Source organism: Anguilla anguilla, chromosome 11, assembly GCF_013347855.1.
Source record: "Anguilla anguilla isolate fAngAng1 chromosome 11, fAngAng1.pri, whole genome shotgun sequence".
Taxonomy (NCBI): domain Eukaryota; kingdom Metazoa; phylum Chordata; class Actinopteri; order Anguilliformes; family Anguillidae; genus Anguilla; species Anguilla anguilla.
The window spans coordinates 31,736,798-31,761,238 of record NC_049211.1 but is presented as its reverse complement, the minus strand read 5'-3'; the positions used below and the strand labels follow the sequence as shown (position 1 = coordinate 31,761,238).

The 24,441-nt window shown below is 41.8% G+C and overlaps 1 protein-coding gene across 6 annotated transcripts in view; it reads left to right on the top strand.

The window, feature by feature from the left end:
* LOC118208523 (membrane-associated guanylate kinase, WW and PDZ domain-containing protein 1-like) overlaps positions 1-24,441 on the top strand; it is an 85,344-nt gene that overhangs the window by 31,509 nt on the left and 29,394 nt on the right. For 3 of the 6 annotated variants that reach the window (XM_035383281.1, XM_035383280.1, XM_035383285.1), the window contains exons 4-12: positions 2,669-2,888; positions 4,661-4,743; positions 6,172-6,207; positions 9,927-9,984; positions 10,853-10,956; positions 14,076-14,237; positions 14,727-14,912; positions 15,526-16,149; positions 23,813-23,844. In XM_035383281.1, coding sequence (XP_035239172.1) covers positions 2,669-2,888; positions 4,661-4,743; positions 6,172-6,207; positions 9,927-9,984; positions 10,853-10,956; positions 14,076-14,237; positions 14,727-14,912; positions 15,526-16,149; positions 23,813-23,844 — 1,505 coding nt within the window. The remainder of the gene's footprint in view (positions 1-2,668; positions 2,889-4,660; positions 4,744-6,171; positions 6,208-9,926; positions 9,985-10,852; positions 10,957-14,075; positions 14,238-14,726; positions 14,913-15,525; positions 16,150-23,812; positions 23,845-24,441) is intronic. The other 3 variants (XM_035383284.1, XM_035383282.1, XM_035383283.1) reach the window with 3 other exon arrangements.

The window sequence follows — 24,441 nt, the reverse complement described above, 5'->3', positions numbered from 1 at the left end:
CAGTCTAGGTTACTTGTCAAAATCTTGTGATACTTGATATTTTATTCACACTTAATGCAAAATAATTGTGTGAGTCATGCATTTATTTAAAAAAAATCTATTTATGTTTATATCCAATGCAGATTATGTATCTGATTGTCAATTGCCACCTCACTTCATATTCATACATATATACATACTGTCAGTGAAGTGAGGATTGAGTAAAATATGTTTATGTTCTGAATACACCATTGTTGACCATTTGGCACTCTGAATACTGAACATTATCATCATTATCAAAGAAATCAGTTATGAATTACATCGCTGAATTGGTTGATAGGCAGAGAAACCTGTTGGATCAAACTTTACCCAAATGTACAACTCACAACCAGATTAAAATGATTAAATGTATTAAGTTACAACGATATACATCACTAATCTACAAACAAAGGTCAACATTCTTAAAAACTAGGAATGTAACAGGCATGGGCTGGTTACAGCCACAAAAGAAATTAATGAAAGAAAACTGCAAACCACAGCTTGTTTCTCTCAAGTTGTACCAAGAAAACCATGATCAAAAGCCAGAAGACAATAAAATATTCCAAATATTCCAAAAAGCCAGGGATGAAAATGTAAAAATGCCAGGTTAGTTGGACACGCCCATATTTTTGGGTCATTGCTGAACAACAGCAATGACCCAAAAACACCAGGCCCAAATCCAAGGTTCAGATTCCACAGAAAAGGTCAACCCCCGATGTCCTCTGCAACAGCTGTTAACTGGCTGAATTTGAGTTCACAAAGTTGTTCACCAGAAGTGTAGGAAGGCCCACATTTTATGTAGTTAAAAGAGGGGAGGGACACCCCTTCTGTTCCTGGCCCATGCATACTTAATGAATGATCAGGGTAGGACGGCCACATTTACTTATTAATGTTGCCTTATATTGTTGGAAGTAGGGCTAAGCACAATTATATTATTATCAAAACATTCATGGTTTTAGAATCTTCCTAAAAGGGCCAAACATGAATATGTTAGGAGGTCATCCAGCTCAGCTATTGAGTACCTCTACAAAAATGGATGTTCTGCTCCCAGCAACAGAGGTTATAGACAAGTAATTGTTGAATCCAGCCAGTAGTAATCTCCACCTTCAGGCAAATTTTTTTCCATGTATCAAAATCAAATCACACCACATTGGTTTCCACTTGAAACTGGAACTGCTTCTAAAAATGTAAAAAAAAAAAGTGTGGCCACACACTCTGGCTCCCAACAGTTTTGGCGCTTTGTGCTTCCTCCAGAAGGTAACAGAAGTAATAAAACTTTCAAAGGAGAGAAAATTCTAGAACACCCCAGGTTTATATAGAGATCAGACCTTCAACATGACTTTTGACTGCCTCAAGGATATTTCCTTTGATGTTTGTGGAGGGGAGAACATGGATAGAGAAGACAGATAGAGAGAACAAACAACATTCCCGAGGTTTGCCATATCAGATTTTAGTTTCTCTCTCTCAAAGGCAATAATCTAAAAACTAGATATCTGACAATACATACATATGTACATAAGTACATACATACATACATACTATACATGCATACATACAGTACATGACCATTGTGACTTTTACCTTTTTTAATCACCATGTCCTTTGTATTTTCACTTTATTCCCAGACAGTTTGTGAGATGGCTATATCCTCTGTAAAAGATTTTCTGTTGTCAGTGGGCATGTGATTAGCTCAGAGAGAGGATACAAAATGAGAGGGGCCAAGTGGCACAGAGAGGGCACGTTAGCATTAGCATTCTCTACTCTACTCAGCCAAATGAGTCTCATTAACACTGGAGGGACAGGGCGAGGTGCCAACACGCGGGAGGGTTTGGGCATCTATCTTGGGGATTAATTCAACTTTTAAAAGGAAAAACTCACTATCATCTGTATGTTGATATCATCTGTGTGTTGATATCTTAATTGTGCTAGCAATCCATACCAAAAAGTAGCTTGGTCTGTATTTTGTTCATTCATGTAAAACAATTCGTTTTTGTTCATTTTAACATAATTCCCTTTGAGACTTACACCAACATAGCAGAGCGCATAGATACCAATGTATGTGTGCTTTTCATGTTACGCAGTAGTGGGGTTCTTCATTAAAAATACATTTTGTTTGAGGGGGAAAATAAATATGAAAATAAAAACTATTCAATCTCACATTCTTATCATGAGTTATAGTTTGTAGAAATGCTTGTAACAGAGCCTACCATAATGCGCTTGGTCTTTGGCCATGAAGACATTAGTGGTTCGCTGTGGCACTAACACACTGCTTTTTAAGGGAAAGAAATTTCCATTTGATTGGAAATATTGAAACCAAACCCCCAGCACACCCACAGATAATTAATTCTTATCGAACCAGCAAGAGCAAGAGAAATAATTACATTACGCCGCACACTCTGAGCTCACGCTTGGAGTCAGATTACCAAAACTGAGTTGGACACGCCCTAATTTGGTAGCGCCTTGAGTTTTCACTAGAGTTTTGTGCCTTGACTGCAAAAATTGGGCTCTTGGGTGGTGTTCTGCTCCAGCAGGACACAATAGATTAACGCGGTGCTTGTATTAGCATCTGCCGGCACAAAAAACATTATTTTGCATTTTTCCTCCAGTTGTAAGCTCACTCTGTCCCCCCCCCGACCCCTCTCTCGCTCAGGAGATCCCAGCGAACGGGACGAGCGGTCAGTCGCCCGGCCGTACCCACCGCGACCGCGAGTTCCCTCCTACGGTCTGAGCGCCGCCGCGGCCTCCACCACGGACAACTCCCAGCAGACGCACGGACACCCCCAGACTCCGCAAGAAGAGGACCCCCTGGGGCCTCTGCCGGACAACTGGGAGATGGCTTACACCGAGAACAGAGAGAACTACTTCATAGAGTACGCGCACGCTCACCCGTTTATCACCTAGCTTACCTTAGCGTCTCGCGGCGCGGAAAGCATGGATCTACTTCAGGGTGCGCAACTCCAAGTCCCCAAAGTCCTGTGTGTATTCTGGGTTTTGTCCCCGCTAATTATTTAGAATGAAATTTCTGAACAGTTGCAGTTTTTAAAATAGTCCTAGACAGTGCTGATTCTCTCCTGTGTTAACCCAGAGTAAAACATTTTCACCAATGATAAATGTGCAGTCTGCAACTGTGACTTTTGGAAAGCATAGCAAAGCACATGATTTGCAACTCACTGTATTCGCCTTAAAATGGTTAGAGAACTATATCAATGTCCTTCCAGTTCAGAGAAAGGCTGTGAGAATATGGTATGTGTCATGCGACCTGGTCAGATTTCATGGATAAATTGGTATAGGGTTGAAAGTCGGACCTCAAATTTAATTTGAATTCCAAAAATACAACAGGGATTCAAATATATTTGAATATTTATTGCAAAATCTACTTGAAAATGTGAAAATTGCATCATTATATGTTGCCATGAAATACTCTCGGGCGCTTTCTGTCATGCATGTTCTGTCCACAAGGGGGAGAAAGAAAGCAGACACAAAGGAAAAATAAGGTATTATATGGGCCCCACTAGTACCCTAGAAAGTCCCACCCAAGTCCTGACGACAGTCTGATCTCTCATCAGTACGTAAATATATAAGTTTGTCAAATCTTCCGAACAGTTTTTATGTTTCCCATTTTCTTAGACAGAGGACATCTAGTGGTTGTGTGAATTCATTTCACTGCTGAAATTAAGATTAAGTAAAATTACAAGAAAAGAGAAATTAAGATTGCTCTCCCCCTTCCCCTAATGGTTTATTCTGATGTTTCATCTGTCTGTCCCAATGCTGGACAGGACCTCATCCTTTCTCGGGTGGCCTTCTAGTGGCGATCCTCTGATTGGCTGCTGATGGTTGACAGAAATTGGTCCCGCATTTTGCACAAAGGCTCATGGGAATTTGGGAGGCTCAGGAATATTTTGGTATTTTTTAAATTAAGTTTTGATAAATAGAAATTATACCACTGATTGTTTGAGTGCATAAAAGTAATTTCGGTAAATTTTAACTATCCGCCTGTCAACATCCGAGCGGACACCTCACATTAAGAGTAGTATACACAGTGAATGAATGATGAGCGGAGCAACGTTTCTGGAAGTAGTGAGTGAATGAATGAATGAGCCGATCAAACAAACAGGTCTTTTGAGTGAACGGAGCCAAAAGATATGGTATGAAGGGGTCTCCTCCACCACTGCTCTGCACATGGTGGCTTGTGACTGCGCTGTGAAAAGAAGTGGTGTGTGGTAGACACGTGCTTTGGAGGAGAGCCATGGTCTGTCTTCACTCTCCCAAGTCGGTGGCAGGGGCCGTATATCAGCATGCTTGTACAGTACATAGTCGTGAATCGAACATTCCAGATTTGGGTGGGACTGGATATGCTGAATAAAAAAATAGATAAAATGAGGTCATTCAAAAGCAAGAGGTAACGTTTTGAAATCTGGACACGTGATTAGATGTTCAAACATCAATTTTTACAATCATTTTCATTTTCTTTCCTATTTAAAATATATTCAAATATCAAATCTCTAAGCTCTAAATTGGTATGTAACACTGTATAGAGCCATATTGAATAACATACCACTACAGCACTAATCTTTAATTCATTAGTAACTGCATTCTTCCAGCTGCTATGAAATAAAACATAATTATTTCCTCTTTATTTTAGCCACAACACAAAGACGACATCCTGGATTGACCCTCGGACCGTGGAGAAAGCCCAGAAGCCCCTGGAAGAATGCGAAGATGATGGTGAGCCATGTTGTGGTTTCATTAAGATGAATCTCAACGTCCGGCCCAGCTGAGCCCCGACTCAGGGGAAACTGTGTTTGTCATCCCGTTCTCATTGCATAGTATGGACTGTGCCTGTGCTGTAGCGTGTGTGCTGCGCTACTGTGGGACTGCAGGTTGAATAGGGGCCACTGGCTGCCTTTACCTGGGTGGTGGTGTTCGCCCCAGCCAACAAAAGCAGCTGCAGCGATTGACCTGCAAATATAATAGGATATAAGTAAATTTGAAGAAAATTGGCTTCAAAAACATGTTACAATTGAGCATGCCTTGTGGTTGATGGGCTGCAGGAACCTCAGTATACCCATAGGTGGTGCAATTGACTTTCAGCAGCCAAACAGACCATCCGTGGCACGCATTGAGTAGGGATTCTGATGGAATGACGAACAGCATGATTACATCATTTTTCTATAACAGAAAATCCGTGGCACGCAGAAAATGACATAGGAAAGTACACAGATAAAATATATATATATAATGGTCCTTTTCCATATTTGCAAATAATAAAATGTACTTAACTGTGTGTGCGAGTGTGTGCGTGCGTGAATGTGCTTGCATGCATGAGTGTATGTCTGAGACCACAGATATTCTGAATGGATATTCACTTCAGGGCCACTTCTGACTGGCACAACAGTTAAAATATAAATCTCCACGCTGTTTACGTGAGCATGTTTCCAACGGTGGTTGGTGGGTTTCTTAATGATAACGATGAAAGAACACACTGGCAATTGGTTTCACAATTAAAGATCCGTCCTAGAATATCATTAAAATGTAGCATCCCTATCTGATATTTGCTATTCAAAAGGAGCTCTCCATTTAAAGCGATGTGACTGTGTGTAGGTGTAGTTTTCCGTGCGTAAATAAATTATGTCAGTCTGTTCGTAAGAGGGAGCATTGTGTCTTTAAATTTCTAACTGTGAAAACACTTTTTTTAAAACTCAATGAAGTGAGAGAACTGACTCACTAATGAATACTCATTAGAGCTGGTGTGGCAATAACTGACAAATCAATTACGTTTGCTAAGATGATTACCGTGTGCAAAGCACTCCTCTATGGCTGCCTTTGTACTGAATCTCCCAGGCTTAATATAGTGCCACACAGTGGCAGCCATGGAGAAAACATTATCTCTGTAAAGTGTATATTGACTACTCCTGTTTGTCGAATTCATTCCTCTCTGAACAGTACGTATTTCTGAATTTTCTTCCGATAGATCTTCACTAGAAACGTGTATAGAATCTATTTCTTCCCTGACCTCACTTTCAAATCAATTGCCTTCTCTTCTTCTGTTCTCCTGAATAACCTGTTCCTCTTTTTAAATGCTTCCCTGTCTCTTTGTTCATTCTCCGTCTCTCTCTCTTTTCTCATCCGTGTGCTATCTTCCTCTCGGAGTAGAAGGCGTACACACAGAAGAGCCGGACTCTGAGTTAGGTGAGTGTGTGTTCTCCCTCCTGCTTGACACTGACAGGATCAGAGTCTCCATTCTGTTCGCTCTCTCCCCGGCTGTGCTTTAATAGCCTTCTGGCGACATGCGAGTCTTTTGTGCGACGCTGTTGCCGTTAAAGGGCGGCGTCTGGGAAGACGATGGAAGAACTCAATCAAATGTTCCCATGGGTTTGAGAAATCCTGAAACATTTCATTTCTGAACACTGGAGGTCTGACGCAGCAGGTTCATTCTATAATGCGTACCATTAACTTCAATTTAACTTTTGATTGGCAGCTCGCTAAACAGGTTATAATTGATAGGTTATAATGTAAATTGCCATGTTGGTTATGTAAACAATTTGTTCTCCAAAAGACCAACGCCAGTTCTTCCTTTAGCACGCAGTAAAGCACTTTATTGCTTACAGGTACTGAAATGATGAAATAATACATGTTATTTTTTCATTTAAATGAGTATATTTTTGTTGTCCACTCTTTTCGTTGTGCACCTCCACATCAGAATAAGCACACTGCTTTAGGCAACTGCATATGTTTGATGATGCGCCCAACACGTTTACCATGAGTGGAAGGGGAACCTGTTCAGGGCAGCTCGATTCTCCCTTGGAGAGGCTCTGTAACGTAATGCCATCCTGGGCACTCTGTAAGCCTTACGCATCAGGCCAGTGTATCTCTGACAGATTGGATGTGAGCAGTCAGCGGTTATTGATCCAATGCCTTTCAGAAGTGCAGTTGTTTCGGTTTTCCCATAAGTCAGTGCGTGACTTCTAGCACGGCATTCGTGTCAGTGCAGGAGATCAAATATGATAAAAAGACAAAAAATGAGTTGCAAACAGTTTAATAGGCTGGATAGTTTAAAAGACTTTTTCTCATCCAAGGCCTTCATCGTCTGGTTGTGCAGGAACACGCTTGGGTTATTTTTCAACACTGTCATAAGGCTTTTAGCCTTGACAGCCAAAACGCTTAAGCATCTTATATAAAAGGAGATAAAATGCATTTTTAACTTTTGACTTGCAGAACATACTGTAACAGCAGGGATCTGGCAAGGTATGAACTCAGGTCTCCAGCAGAAGAGACAGCTGCACTAGCCATTACACTAAAGATGAGTTCACCTTTGGTGGGGTGGTTAGGATGGCACTCAGGCAAACCGCCTCACTACAATATTTTTCATCCTGAAAACAGTGTCCATCCATCACACAACTTTGTGCTATTATTTTGCATATTCCTGTGTGTGGGTCCATAAATATAACTCCTAAATTAGTGCTAGTTTTAATGAAAATATATGTATATCATGTATTAATATATATATGACCTGTTTTTTGTGTTTTTTTTTTTTGGAAAAGGTGGAGGATGCCGTGCTTATACCATACTGATATGGCGTGACTGTTCTTGTTCATGCTATTGCTATTGTTATTTATTTCCATTCTCCAGTGACACCCCTCCTCACTCTGTTGTCAGTGTGACAAACCTACCACCAGCACCCCCACACAAACACATGACAAGCCCTCCATCCATCACCCATTGACATACGTCAGTCTACCCTTCACACCACATGTAAAAAAAAGAACAGAAATAACGTGATCAGCCAAATAAGACAAACAATAGTCACACTAACAGAGCCAGAATCTGATTCGAAACAAACAGACAGGAATTTGGGACGTATTACTGGTTGAACGAAAATCTGTAAAAGCTGTATTCATTTTCATTATTAACACAGTGAACAGACAACCAAAACAGGTACTGTATAGCCTAACTACATGTGAGATGATAATTGAGTGGTAACCATGTGTGGGTAGTTGCATCTAGGTTCATTTGAGGAATTGTCGTGTGTTTTTTGTCTGGGCTATTTATACTATGGTTGAAATGTGGAATTGTGGCATTAGCTCACAGGCAGATGTAGGAAATCACTGAAGTATATGTACATTTCAGTGAATGGTTGTATTTTATTTTTTGGAGAATGCTGTTTTTTATTGAAATTTGAATTGGCATCCAGTTTAACCATGGCTATATATATATTCTTTTTTTTTTTGTTTAGTTTATCTCTGATTTTCCAGTAAAGTAATATTGTTCTTTTAAGCTTTAGTCAGGGTGATTAAAATGGGTTGTTGACGTTTAGGCGGTACAATTGAAAGGCGTTTTCCATGTAGGCATAGGGATGGGGAGACTGCTGTGATCCAGAATGGTGGATAGTTTCTTTTTTTGTTTTTTTATGGACACACTCCCACCCACACACATTTATTTGCGTACCCCTGGAGAAATTGAAAATATCAAATATTAAATATATCAAAAATATGTCTTGTTGATTTTCTAAGTGAAAAGAACAGCCTCTGCAGGGAATAATTTACACGTTACATATTCCTGTAAATTTTAATACACAACTACTTTTCTTTGCTCAGTTTAACAGGTTGAAAAAATGAAACCATAAATTGTGGCATGGCCAAGTTTGGGCACCCTGTCAGTCTGTACTTACTAACACCTCCTTTGGCAGACATCATGGCTTCCAAACATTTCTTGTGGCCAGCTAACAGTCTTTCTGGTCTTGCTTTAGGAAATGTTTTCTCACTCTTCCTGGCAGAGAAGACTTCTAGTTCAGAAATATTTTTGGGTCTTCTTGCAGGCACTGTATGTTTGAAATCCGAAATCTACCAACAGATTTTCAATAATACTCAATTATTGGGGGACTGTGAAGGCCAAAACAAAACCTTAATCTGTCATTCCTTTAAGTAGCTCATGGTTGATTTTGAGATATGCTGCGGAACATCGTTGTATTGAAATAACTCTGCTTCAGCTGACTCTGGGACATTAGCTTCTAGGATTACATGATATTTAGTTCAGATTTGATCAATTTTGTACTGAAAAGAACAGGTAGATTGGTGCTTTCTGAAATAATGAGATTTACTATAATAATTTTCGGTCCACGTATCTGATGGAGGATGGAAGAGTTTAAACTGCCTGTGATATCACCACGTAACTAGTATCAGAGGGTAATCTGAGCCTTCCTCTCTCCCCTGGCACTTGGAGCTAGTGACCTGTCACAAACATGTCACTAACATGCACACATGGCTATAACCTACATAATGTTAGGGCAGCAAGGTGAATAATTTATTTGCATGATCAAACAATGTACTTGCCCCGGGCGAGCGTGAATGTCAAGGCCTGGGTAATTTTTCTGTGGGTTTTCCTTAATGTGCCAGTTAAAGGATTAATGTGTGCTGTAATAATCTCACATACCCATGTTTACTGAAAGCGTTTTTCTCTTTGAATAAATGCATTTAAATCAGAAGGAGGGCAGGGTTAACATGATTGGCTTTGAATCCCCTGATAGCTGTTTATGTTTTGAGTAGTAGGTGAGAGACAGGTATGTAATTTATTTATCAGACACAGAAACAGCAGGGGTAACCTGGCCCCACCTGCCAAGCACCATCATTAATGTGAAGTAAACATGTTTGTACAGTGCGCATAGAATACTAAGAAGCATGTAAAGCAGCATTTACCCAGTTTAAAAAAAAATTTTTTCACCCATTTTGTGTGGCTATATAAAACAAAAACAGATTTGTTTATTTTCTTATGAATTACTCACAATTGCCTTCTTTGTGTACTACTGCTGTTCTCACAGAAGATGAAGTGGCAGAATGTGCATTGCATGGAAATTAAATTATTGCTCAGCGTCACATTTTTGACAAACACCCCGCATGTATTCTGTTTTACAGAACTACCAGCAGGATGGGAAAAGATTGATGACCCAGTCTATGGGGTGTACTACGTTGAGTAAGTGCCTCTCTTTAGGTCTACTCCACAGCTGTTTGCCCCTTAAAATTTAAAGCAGACAAGGGTACCCCTGTTAAAATGCTCTATGGTGCAAGTGAAAATAGGGCAGTGAGCAAAGCTGGGCCATTATTAGACCTGGGCCAATTTCACAGACACAGATTAAGCTTAGTCCTGGACTAAATTGAGTTTTATATGGAGAACCTCCATTCAAATTAGGATTTAGACTGGAACTAGTGAAACCGGCTCCCAATGCACAACTACACAGCCTTTGTCACAACACATTACAAAGGCTTATGGTCTATGTTAAGGGCTTGTTTTACTTATTATTAAGCTATATTATTTTTCTGCTTAAAGACAATGTAGTATTGACAAATGAGTCAATTTGGCAGGAATTGGCTCATTCAAGTTTGAAAACATCAATGTGACAACCTGATTTTAATTTATTCCATTAGCTTGTGTAAAGGGTGCTGTGATAATAAATATGCAGTGATCTCAGTGCATATTGCCAACACACACATACACCCACACGCGCACTCACACCTACACATGCAGAGAAATGCAGGCAAACACACCTGAATACATGTATGAATGTCCATAGCCTGTCCACCTCACACTTACACGCATACAGACTTGTCTGCATTCATACATGCAAGCATTCACAAATGCATGCATACACACCTGTCAACACATATGTCACTCACGTGCACTCACACGCACACACATGCACACACACATGTGCACACACTTACGCCACACACACACACATACATTCACACACACATGCACACATACACACATACACACACACACTCATACACACATACACGTACACGCACACGCACACGCTCACTCTCCTCTCCTGTGTCAGTCACATAAACAGGAAGACGCAGTACGAAAACCCCGTTGTCGAGGCCAAACGGAAAAAGCAGCTCGAGCCACAGCAGCCACCCGAAGGTGAGCGGTACATTCGAGGTTCGTTCCCAGCCAGACATGGCATCATTTCTTTCTTTCTTCATGTTTGTGAAGGTCTTGTCTGTCATCAAGTTGCATTATCATTTATTTAAGTGAGAATCATTATGTAATCATTATTTTATTCTTCCAGAGCATTAACATACATTGTTTTGCTGGTTTTACTATTACTATTTTAAGTTTCCTGATGACTATTTTATCCTGTTAATGTCTAAAGACCATAAAAAATTGTTAAATTATTAAGAATAGAAATGTACCCTTTTCTGACTGCTTATCTCAGCTTTTAGTTGCCTCATTAAACATTGACTTTCTCTACAATTTCATGTTATATGTTGAATTTACCTTTTATTCATATTAATCTGCTGCCTAGTCAAATGTTATGAGGGAGTGTGTATGTCTGCATGCATTATAGTGTATTTGTATTGCTGCGTGTGTGTGTGTGTGTGTATGTGTGAGTGTGCATGTGTGTTTGTGTACTGCCCACCAGAATGATTGGCACCCTCAATTGATATGAACAAAAAAATACTGGACAAAATTCACTTAGTTTATCAAATGCTCTCTATGCTCAACAATATGAAAAATAATCTAAATTAAATTATCTAAATAATCTTATTGTGATACCAGTTGTCAGAGAAAACAAAGTAGCACAAAGTACGTTTTTATTCTGAAAAAGATGTTTGTCACAATTATTGGCACCCCTACATTCAGTACTTGGTACACTTTCTTTTCGCCATGATAGCAACTCTTCAGTCTTCTCCTGTAATGTTTGATAAGGTTGGAGAACACTTAGCAGGATATTTTTTTTGTTGGTGTCGGGGGGCAGGAGATCTCAGGAACTCTTAACAGGTGTCCATTGGGGTTTTCTCTTATTGCTGTGCTAATGACACACAGCTCTTTCTTTCCTTCCACCCACCCGTTGGCATGCATCTCAGCTTCCCTATAAGACCTGAAGCTCAACATAGCTAAAACGGATACTGTCCTTCCCAGCTAAGTCCCCCCAATGCCCCCTGCTGGACATATCCTTCACCCCGGATGGCACCACCACAGTGTCCTTATTCATCTACCAGGAATCTCGGGAGTTATATTGGACAACAAATCATCCTTCTCTGAGAACATGATGATGATGTTTGTCAACCATGCAGATTCTTCCTGTACAACATTCAGATAATCTGTGTCTCCCTCACCAGCTACTCAACCCCTTCTCATCAGCCTCCACTGGCTACCTATATTGGTCCACTTCAAATTCAAAACCTTGCCAATAGCCTATTGGGCACCTAAATGGACAGCTCCATTATATCTTGTTCGCACACCTACCCCACCTACCTCTGTTTTGCTACCTCTGGTCATCTGGCACCTCCTGCCCACTCCTTGCCTGCACTTCATTGTCTAATCGTACATTCTTGTGTTACAATACAAATGGCTGTTTATTAGGTTCATATTACAATCAGCAATTATAAATGGGGCTCTGTGCCTCTGATGATCTCTAAAAAAGTAGTTCTATTATATTTTATCCTGAAGAATTTCTAGGGTGGCAACAATTCTAGTGAAAGTTTGATTTTACTCATGCAGTAGCGAGCTGATAAACATTTATTCGCTCATATTTTCTAAGGGTGCCGACAAAACTGAATGGCTCTCTCTCTCTTTTTCTCTCTCTCTCTCATCTACCTGTCTGGCATTGTTACACATCAACCGCACATCCTAACCGGGGTCACAGTTGGAAAACATCCAATCTCATGATATGCTCCAGTACTGGCCATTTCAGCAGCAATAACGTGACAGAAATACTGTCTACATTGAAAACAGGCTTAATTTGACATAAAAGCAGCTGTCATCTACAAGTGAAGGACTGACTTACCATTGCTGGCAGGCTAAATGAAAAATAGCCATTTCAACAGTAGTGTGAAATTTCAACAAAAACATCCAAACATCACAGACGTGAAGCAAATGTTCATTGTTTTTGCTCATTTTAAATGTTTAGATTTTGTGTGAACTCTGAAACTCAATTATGTCCCCTGCCGGATTGTATGAAATATATGCTGTATATCGAAAGTGGCTTTTTAGAATTGCTCAGCTTGCTCCAATAATTATCCAGTCTGATTATGTTGACAGGTTTGATTTCACCAGGTAACTACAAATAAAATGCATTGCACCAAATCCCCCAGTAGTTAGCAGAGCTTGTATGCTGCGAGTGCAATAAGCAAGTGAATTGCGGGTATGCAGTATAAAATTTTTGTAGCTGCTTATTGTATTTACATTTTTATGACTCTAGAGTACATCTTAATTGGGGTCACTGTCTGTTATTAGCCATGATAAAATTCTGTTCACTTGGACAGTGTGAAAAGACACAAGTCCTCTCTTAGTTGGCATAAAGTGACACGGTTCTGCACATGGCTGCCATGGAATGGTCCTCACACTCCAGTGTGCGTTCAAACATAGTCGAAAATAACTAATAATCGAGTCGGAGAACAAAACCTTGTTTTCTTATCTTATTGCAATAAATCTTTCTTGAGTGTTGTCATACAGTGTTGTAGCCCTTGTACAGAAGCTAAATCTGAAGCACCGTTTATCCCGTGTTTAATTACAGAAATAAATCAATAAATAAATAAATACTGATTCGGTTTATTATTCTTTTAATATAATTGAAACCTCAATGAATTAAATAGTTATATTAATTGTTATATAATCTTTATGTGTATAAGTTTAAAATTTACAGACATTTACAGTATCTTTCATTTTAGAGTACCTTTTTGATGATTTACTGAAGCAAATGTTTTTATCCTTGGAAATTATCCTATGGAGTGTTACCCCTGCTTGAAAGAATCCAAGCCATTGTGGAAAGCACCTGAGTACAGTTGCAGTCATTGTTCTTTTGCAGGCCGCTGAGGTCCCAACTTTGCTAAGTAAAGTCAAGTTCCGTGGCTGAATTCATAATAATAATAATAATAATAATAACAATAATAATAATACAGAGTGATAGTCCCCTCTTTGTGACACACTTTTTTGTGTGTGTATTCTTATTTAAGTGTGTGTGCGTGTGTGCATGGATGTATGTGCATATGTGTGTATGTGAGTGTGTGTGCATGTAAAGTATCAGACACAGAATCTCCCCTTCCCCTTTGCAGAATGGATAGAGGAGCACTCTGCTGGAGCCCCTATCTCCAGCTTCACGATCAACCACCTGGAAACGTACCGAGACCCCCAGACAGTGCCCCCGCTACCGCCCCCACCAGGGGTCAAACGTGAGTCCCAGCACTGCCAGACCTGGGGTGGACCAGGGGTCAAACGTGAGTCACAGCACTGCCAGACCTGGGGTGAACCAGGGGCCAAATCTGAGTCATGGTACTGCCAGACCTGGGGTAAACCAGGGGCCTAGGCCAGCTTATGGAATATTCAAGAGTGAGATGAAATGCGAGCCCTGGGCCAACTACTTTACCCAATAGACTTCCTTCAGAACATTTTTACAAGAGACATCTATTATTAGCAACATTCAGAGAAAAATCCAGAATACTGAATTTCTGAATAAGTCTTTCATATGATTGTTTTGGTAAGAAGTGTCATTAAAAATATTCAAGTATTTCAGTGTATTCTGAGGTGTGTTAAAATGTCAAATATATTTTCTTTCATTCAGGCATATAGCATATGCCAAACACACATACACACATAGATGAACAAATGGAAATACAAACAAATGCGCACACACATGTATGTATTTGAAATACCACCCATCCCTGCCCACAAGTGAATGAAAAGGCTGGTGCATTTCTCTGCTCCAGGAGGGAAGCCCTTTTTCACGAGGAACCCGGCGGAGCTGAAGGGAACCTTCATCCACACCAAGCTGAAGAAGAGCAGGCGAGGCTTCGGGTTCACCGTGGTCGGAGGCGACGAGCCGGATGAGTTCCTGCAGATCAAAAGCCTGGTTCTGGACGGGCCCGCTGCTCTGGACGGGAAGATGGAGACAGGTGGGTTCCTCTGCTTTCTGAAGCAGTTCTAAATGGACTCCAGCCTCCAGCCTCACAACTTTTTCCCATGTTTGATTAGCCTCGTGCGGCAGGCTTACACCTCCCCGCTAACAGCCTAGAGAAAGCAGTGCAGTTCAGAGGAATAAACCCGCCAATGAATGCAAACCAAGGTTTTCTTGTCGATCACATCGCCTCAGTGAACGCAGGCTTAACGTGAAGGTGGTGATTCAAAGATGAGTGAGATATGAGACACAGGGAAGTGGTAGAATAGCAAGAGGAAGTATGTGTCATTTGCACACTTCCACAAGCCGCCCACTAGGCATCTGACTAATGTCTGGGTGTCTAAGCCGGTGCTTTAGGAGCTATTCAAAGATGGTACCTGTGCCAGAAGAAGTAAAGTCACCTTAGTTGTTCACAAGAAAAATAGTTTGACATTAAAGATTGTAGAAGAGACATTTTAAATTATGTTGTACTTAGGCATTTTAGCTTGCTAGCCTTCATCAGGGGATGACAAAGTCTATTAAGCCCAAAGCAAGGAGTCTAATCCTATGTTAGTCATCAATCAAATAGATTGACATTTATGAACTGAAACTCTGATTGGTTTTCCCTGCAGGCGACGTGATCGTGAGCGTGAATGAGACCTGCGTGCTGGGTTACACACATGCCCAGGTGGTGAAGATCTTCCAGTCTATCCCCATAGGGTCCATGGTGGACCTGGAGCTGTGCCGGGGGTACCCCCTACCTTTCGACCCCGACGACCCCAACACCAGTCTTGTGACCTCGGTGGCCATCCTTGACAAGGAGCCCATCATAGTCAATGGACAGGAGAGCTACGATTCACCGTCTGGACATGGCGGAAGCGGTGTCACCCCGGGCAACGGCTCCAACGGGGCCCGGGAGCCCTTCCCGTTCAGCCCCTCCTCCTCGACCGAGATGGGGCCCGAGCCCAGCGACGTGGTGACGCTGGCATCGTCCATCGTCACCCAGCCCGAGCTCATCACCGTCCACATGGAGAAGGGCGACAAAGGATTTGGGTTCACCATTGCCGACAGCCCTTCAGGAGGCGGGCAAAGGGTCAAGCAGATCGTGGACTACCCCCGCTGCCGGGGCCTGAGGGAGGGAGACATTCTGGTGGAGGTCAACAAGAGGAACGTGCAGAGCATGACCCACAACCAGGTGGTGGATCTCCTGAGCAAGTGTACCAAAGGAAGTGAGGTCACCATGCTGGTGCAGAGAGGTGAGTTCTGAAGTGCTAAACAAGGTGCTGATTTGCTGAATGAAGTAGAGGGGGGGTCACAGGAACTGAGGTCACTGTGCTAGTGCACAGAGGTGAGCACTGAACCAAAAACATGGATAGAATAAAACTGCAGTCTCATTAGAATCTCCAATCACTATTAATGACCACCTCTTTCACGGCCCATATAAAGCCTCCATTAATCCCTATATGCTTTGCAAGAAATGGATTGTTCTCAAAAAGAACCTGCAGCCATTACCAGACAATTTGTAACAGGAATGGAATTTGAAATGAATTGCAAACTGTATATTTGGTATTTGTGCTTGGTTTAAAAAACAAAAAAACAAAGTAAAACTGAGGAAAGTGTCACCCACACAAAACTGTCAGTGAAACATTAATCTTCAACTTTCAGACCAAATTTCTCCCATGAATCACCAAGAATAAGTGTTGAAATTTGGGTTTGTGCTCACTGGGTTGGTTGTTGTACGCACAGCAGTAGAAGTGGGCAGTGGATAAATGGATAATTGTCTGATTGTCTGTTTACGCGAAGATTAATTTGTCATGATTTTCAGATTATGGAAAACAGTAATTATCTTAACGATTATCTGTTGATAATTTGCATGCACATTTACTGTATTTACCGCTATAAAGAGACAGAAGCATCAACCAACAGTAATGTATATGGGGCAGTAATTTGATACATTCTGTACTGCTTGTGGGTGATGACTGTATTGTGTTGGTTGGGCCCCATTTCATCAAACGCTTGGGGGTGGGGGGGTGGGGGGGGGGTTGTGATGCAGAGAAAATTTAACACCCCAGGCATGGACTTTTAACCGTTGAACTGGTTTCCCATACAGCAAATTGTTGTTGAAAAAATTTTGAATAGCAGACTGGCTTTTTGTTGATCGCATGCGTTCGATTCTATGCGTTCGATTTTGGTTGAAGGTGAAAGTTGAAAGTACAGCTTTTTCAGGTCGCTGTTTCAACGTCTTGCAAAGTGTGTAATTTCAACACTCAATGATGATAGGTACGACACTGAGTGGACCGCTACACTACCAGACCAAACATTGAGCGTGCCCTCACACTTGCAGACCACTCACAGGCTTCCAACCTGAGAAGAAGCCACTGTTCCAATGGCTATATTTGGGCTAAATGATGGTCACGGCGGACGGATCAGTTCAGTCCATAAAACAACGTCTGTGAACATTGGGTGTTTGGTGGGGTAATATGTCCTCTTCAGCTTTGGGATGAAGCTATGAAACTACAATAGGATTTAAGCATCTTCATGTGACCTTGTTACAAATCTTGATCTTGGTTTTTTCTTGATCGATCGAAGTCCAGTGTGGCTATGTAACTGGCTATGTAAAATGAATTGAATGGTTTTGATCAGCCTAGACAGGGAAAATAAGGAAATAAGGAAAAGGTCTCATTTCTCTCCAAACATATGTAAATGGGTCAGTGAATTGGTTTTTCAAAATAATTGCAATGCCAAAGATGGAAACCCACACTATAATAGAAAATATGGCCCTGAATGATAGGGCCCAAGCATTTATATTTATAGAGAATTTATATGGAACGTTCACGGAAGTATTATGAATATGAAAATCTCAACCTCCACCTTGCGCTTTTAAAATATTTTTTACTTAATTTACGATTCCCAACTCAACTGTCAGCTTCCAAGCTGGGTGTCTGTAGTCCGGCAATCTGTGTAGTACTGCTTAGTACCGAACACAGATTGCTCTCTTATCCAAATGAGTTCAGAAATATGTTGCGCTAAAAATATGCTGATCTTAAAAAAATGAAGAAATATCTTTCTCTAAATTAACAAGAAAAATGATGTTTCTCTATACAGTGGTCTCCAAAAGTATTCAAATCTTTGAGGAAGACTTTGACTAAAGACATGAAACAATACTTTAAAGTAAATTACAAAGGTATAGAACTACCTTTAAATTCTCAAAGGTGACAAATATTCAACTTTGATAACCATTAAATGGACTCTGGAAACCATTACACAGTTTTATACAGCCATTGTCTTGATCAAGGGTGTGAATCATTTTTGAAGGTTGATGTAGTTTGAAGTTGGCAGTTACTGTGATGGTGTGATGGTGTTTGTGCTCGCCTTCTACCACAGTGGTTGCCAGCATTTATTTCAAATAAAAAAACTGTTACAGATAAATGTACTTTCACTGATTATTTAGAATTACAGCAATGGTTGTGGCATAATGTCTGGGATTAAGTCTCTCAGAGCGCCCCAGATTACCAGAGTGTAAGCACCCCCTAGAAACATCCTAGAAACAGCCCAGCTTTTCCTGTCAGTGGCTTAGACCCACATACACTATTTTTTGGGCAGGGACTCATTGAGAAAAAAGACCCCCCTGTTTTATTCACAACTTACCCAAAATACTTAATAAATGATTCATGTTGTTGTTATGTACTGTCGGTCATGTACAATTTTTGTGAGCTTTGGTTCAGATTAGGTTACAAAACGACCAGAATTAAATACCAGAATGAACGTTTTGTGGATATTACCTTGCTTGAATTTCGTTTTTTAACATGCTTGTAGGCAATTCTGCCCTGCCACTAGTGGAAAGCAGTACAGCAGAAAACATATTTATATTTTAAATTGTTTTTACTTGTTTTACTTCAGTCAGATTTATTTTTGGAATATCACTCCATGTTAATATATATGCCAAATGCGAACACATTTATTTTTTGTAGGACCAGTTAAAAATACATGGAAAATATTAATTCAAACAGATCAGTTAATGAAGGAAAGGCCAATTAATTTCTGGCTGAGACGCCATCTGCTGTCCATTTGCTTAATAAGCCATTCCCTCTAGCTGCCTAAAGGGTTAGGGCTAGAATTAGGGTTAGCGTGAGGAAAACTGTACAGGTCAAGTCTGAGGCAAGATTAAGTTTATGTTTAGATACTAGGGTTAGTGCAAGGGTTTGTTGTTGAACTGTATGAATTAGTGGGCCCTATGACTCTAGCCTTGGACATTTTTACTGTGAAATAAATTTTTCATAATAAGTTACTTGAAACATATTTCCATGTATTTCTTTTGGTGAAAAGTCAAAGTGTTATGAATAGGTTCATAAAAATTATGTCTTACAATATGGCAGTAGAATTCAATGTAGACCTCTTTCTGTCATTCTCTCCTTTATAAATAATTTTTCTGTTTGCTTCTGTGTATGTGTGCATGTGTGTGCGGGTATTTACACGTGTGTGTGTTCGTGCATGTGTGTGTACAGTACGTGCATGCGTGCGTTTGCGTATGTGTAAAAGAAAACGTATTGACCAGAGTATAAAGACTGACTATTGATTTAGAGCCACTTCAGAAAGCAGAGAGAGGCAAAGGAGTGAATGCAAGAATGTGTTTAATTTCAGCAAAATCGCAAAGAATGTCTGCTTTCATCTCAAGGCTAACTGCCGATGGCCCCAGATTTTCAATACGTGTGCGCCTGGCTGAGCTGGCTAAGCTCTGTGTGCTGTTTAATGATGATTTAAAACTATTCTGCCTCCGGTCTTCTGTGATATTTTCTTTGCTGTTGTAGAATAACTTTTTTTTTTCACACCCAAAAATTTGCTCAGTCTCCAATATTTCTTTATTGATATTCTCCCAGAGAATACTAATGGCCAAGGCATTGCTTAGCTAAATGGCTTATAGCTGAGGGAGTACTTATGCCATAATTTACAGTTCTCCTTGGACTGTATGCCGTCTTTATTGTTTTTTTTTTTCTTCCTGTTTGATAAAATACTGCGGTAAAGATATCCACATATTTGTTTGCCATGCACTTATTTTTTTTTTCTAAATAAGTTTATTGTGTTACTTTCCTGTCTGAGATTCAATATACCATACAATGTACATCACAGCATCATTCCAAATGCAAGTGGTAATAAAATGGACATGCTTTCCGCTTTAATAATAAAAGAGTGCATAAAGCAGAGTACAACATTGGACTACATTTATCATGTTCTTTAAGTGGTTATGAGTATGGTTAGTCTACGTCTTTGCATAGTTGTTAAAGCTTGTGTCCACGAGTCAAATTGAATCCAATCAGGTTTGTCGAAAAAGGTCAGCTGATTAAGCTGTGATTCCAAAGGCAAATATTAATTGTGACGTCTAAGCAAAATGGTGGCAGAATGGCATGTCTGAGTTATGGAAGGGGTGGGCTGGTCGCAGGGAGTGCGATAAAAGCTCTTACTGCATGGGGTCTGCGTCATCAATCAGTGGCCACTGAGTCACAACAAACACACCTCCTTTATTACGCAAAGAAAAGAGAAGTGAAGGTCAAAGTAAAACATGAAATCGAATTGACAGCAGGAGCATGTATTCATTAGCAAAACAAACTGCTCGTAAAACCGCTGCGCCTAAAACTGTCTGTCACCCATCGCTTTTGAATATCGAGCGTGACGCTTAAACTTCTGATAAGACTTTCTGTCCCTTCATGGCTAAGCCACACTTAAAATTGCACCCGGCTCTTTATCGGAGAGGTTTAGTCATTCCCCGAATCTGCGCAGAACGCTGTTTATAATGCTAGCCGCGCTTAGTGACCCCTCTTATCTGTAAGAGTAGTTTTTTTTGTGGTGGATTGGTAAATGGCTTTTCTCCCAGAGTGAAAACAGAGCGGGGCTTGGCACAAATAGCAAATAAACCCAGCGAAAGACAAATGGGCACGGCAGCGGCAGAGGATTGATTCGTCGTAAAGGGCATCATTTTGCTTGCTTTGCATTAAAGCCGGAACGAATGCAATTTTGCCTTGCGAGAGAAATGCCTTGTAAAGAAAAGGGCTCGGTCAATACCGCCTGTAAAGATAAAAGACATGCAAAAATGACAATATTATACACAACGGGCCATGCTTTCATTTCGTAGAGTAATTCTGAGCATTTGTGGGGAAAAGGTAATGAGAGCAGAAATGTTTCACTGGAAACCATGTCACTGTTGTTCACTGGAAAACCTGGTCGCGTGTGTAAACCCTGAAAAGGTGTATGTCAGTATTTGAGGGAGACCGGGGGTGGGGGGGGGGGGATCTGCGGTGATCTTGTGAAATTTCCCAGTGCTCTCAGCTGGGTGAGAGACTCATTGACAATGCTGAACATTTAGCTGTACCCACTGTGTGCTCTGGTCCATGTTTGCCGTGGCAAAGTGCTTACCCCAGGGCCACCCGGATCACCCACGCCACGCCCACGAGAGCTCAGCCTGATTGGCTGGGATTGTCTCTGTTTACACAGCCAGATGATGAAGTCACCAGTGGCTTAAAAGCCAAGCTCTGATTCCCCCACGTCCTTATCTTCCATACAAAAGTTAATTAGTGAAGTTCAACTGATGTCTGAGAGCCATATTTGGCCCGGGTATTCATATATTTGTTCCAATTAATATAGGCTGCACTTCTTCATTTAGGATTTATCATTAAAGGTGGATCAGTTGACTGAAATTGGCTGTATTTATATCAAATAGAAGTATTGTTTTTGTATAGTTTGTCATTTAGAGATGAACAAAAACAGCAGGAGAGCAATATTGTCAGTGAAAGATGCTTTTATATTGAGTGTTTAAAAAAAGTCAAACTGAGACTGTATGTACTCTGTAAGAGTGATTGATTCTGCACTAAACATTTTACTGCGCAGACATGCAATTCGATGCTTACTTCTCTATATGAAGGAAATTATATAACAGCATTGTTGAAGTTACCAGTGTACGGAAGATGATTGCTTGGCTAGTCTTATTTGCTTTGCTGTCGGGAGGGCTTCAGTGTGACAGATGGCCAGATTGTTGAATACAGCTGTATCAAGGCCAAACAGAGCTGTGCTCCGCCCACCCAAACCCCCCACTTCCCTCCCCTCCCTCCCCCAACACCGCACATGATAATCTGACTATTAATAGCGTTCATTTAAATTCTGCTGGGTCTCACGGAGTTAAAGCTGACCTAAACGAGCCCCTCGCCATGGCGACTGGCAGGGCTCTAACACCCTGGCGTGCCAGCCTGCCGGCTCCATTTACGCCCGGTTTGTTTACTTCCTGTTCGCATTTGAATGACAAAGCCGTGCTCTTTCCGTCGTGGGTTCCTGCTCGTTGCTCATAAGTGCTGGTGGGTTGGGTCTCATATCTCTGCCATCAGTCTAGGCCATTCATGTAAAAACAAGCAAAGCGGAAAGTGTTTGTCCGTACAATAGTGGTTCATACAGGCTCTGTCACACTTTACATGTAAATGTAAGTTAGCGCGAGTCACCATCCTTTATAGGTAGCATTTATCGCTACGTTACGAATAACTAACAGTGTAAGCGAGAGACATGTCTGCCATCCATGTGGTGAGTTTACAGAACTTTGGAGGGGTTTTGCTCAGCTGGTGCTGAGCCCTGCTGCGAATTGTGTCTGTCAGGGGGGCACCGGAGCTGTTGCGTCTTTTGTTCCGTTGCTGGGTTCAGTCCCCCGATTTGAGCGATAGGAAATGAATTATGAATCATTCAGCGAGGGCAGCGCTACGACAACAGGAAGTTTTAACATTTAATGGCGTGCCGAGGGAGGCAGGCTGCCAGGGACAGGGCGGAAGATGGGCTTGTGCGGTTCACTCTTAATGCACGCGGTACCGCTGCTGCAGAGCTCTAGCGGTGTGTTAGGACCGTCAAGTATCTGCATTCACAGTCAGTGATGGCACGAGGATGACTCTCAATAGCCCCGCGAGCGGGAAAGACTCTTGACATTAAGGTACTGAATAATTACATTCAACGGCTTTTGATGGGGAAAAACTAATTTATTTTTGTAATATGAATGCAATTGGAATGCAATTGGAATTGCAATTGAATGCATTGTAACCTTACAATGGGTGCGCTATTGCAGAAGAAAACCAATACATGTTCAAGGCCATCACAAACATGTACTAGCACGCTGCTAATTGTTATAATGGTTTTAAGCAAGGGCAAATGAATGCTCCTAAGTATGCAGTTGAATCATAAGCACGGTCTTTTTCATATCGTGTTGTGTGTTTCTGATTATGCGCGTGTGCATACGTGTGTGTGTGAGAGAGAGATAGAGAGAGAGAGAGGTGGTACTTACAAAGCAACAAAGAGGGGGAGGGTGAAAAAGAAAATAGATTGAGAGGGAGGGATCGAGAAAGAGCGAGAGAGAGAGAGAGACGGATGAGGAGAGCTCTCGGCAGCGGAGCCGTTAGGTGTTAGGTGAACGGATGTTCGGAGGATGGTCTCAGTGAGGGGAGAGCTGACGGTCGCCTTCAGTCTGATGTTCAGGCTCCTGGACTCCTTCTCAGCCGGTAATGCTTGAGATTCCGCGCCGGCGTTCAGCCTGCCCCTCCGGGTTCCGCTCGGGTCGGCTCAGCTCGGCTCGGCTCGGATTCGGGCGGCCCTTGGGGGTCGCCGCAGAAGCAGCCGGCATTGCTAATGCGGAGAAATCTCTCCCTCCTCACCCCCCCCCCCCCCCCAATCCTCCTCCTCCTCCTCCTCCTCCTCCACTCCCCCCACCGTCCCCATCTCCACTCTCGATCCCGTACGGGAAGGAGGATAACTCTGGCTCTTGGCGAGCCGACTGCAGCCTCTTGCTAGCCTGCGATCGGTAGTGGACGGTTATTCCTGCCGGGAAAGGTTTTTAAAAAAAAACGAAGGAAAAAAAAAAGTGCATAATTAACACTCTCTCTTTCTGTGCTTGATTTGCAGGTGTGGTGTCAGCAAAGAAGAGTCCGAAATTGGTGAGTCTTCTCTCCCCGTGACCCCTTCCTCCCCCCCGCTGCCTCCAAGGGACTGTTGTCTGTTTTACTAATAGAAGGCGAGAAAAATAAGGTTTTTTTCCCCCGCTCTCTCTCTGCCTCCTCTGTGTCTGCTAGTCTAACGGACTGTAGCTGCTGCTTTTCGCCGGGCCCAGCCGAGGGATTTAATCATGACCAGCTGGCCAAGAGGGTTGAGGGCCATAAGCAAATGACAGCCTGCCCTCGCTCTGAATTACTCTGTAACTGAAAAAAATGGACAGCTGTGGGCAGAGCGAAATGCTAAGTACCGAGGGAGACGGACTGCGCTCGGCGACCCTGTCGATTGAAGCGGTGATGGAGTTCAGAATTTTTAATTTTGAACTCCATCACCTTTAACTCGAAAGTCACCCCTGCATTGGTCGCCTGTGAAGGCGGAAAATGACCCGCTCACGTAGGGACTAGCATTTTGGAGGGAAGTTGCTTTTTGTGAATGAAGTGTCCCAGTGCCCCATGAGTGTGACTACGCAGGCCCACCTCCACTCACCAGGAGCGAGGAACGTTTGAGAGGGTTTTGCTCCAAGGCCGTCGGCCGATTTAAGT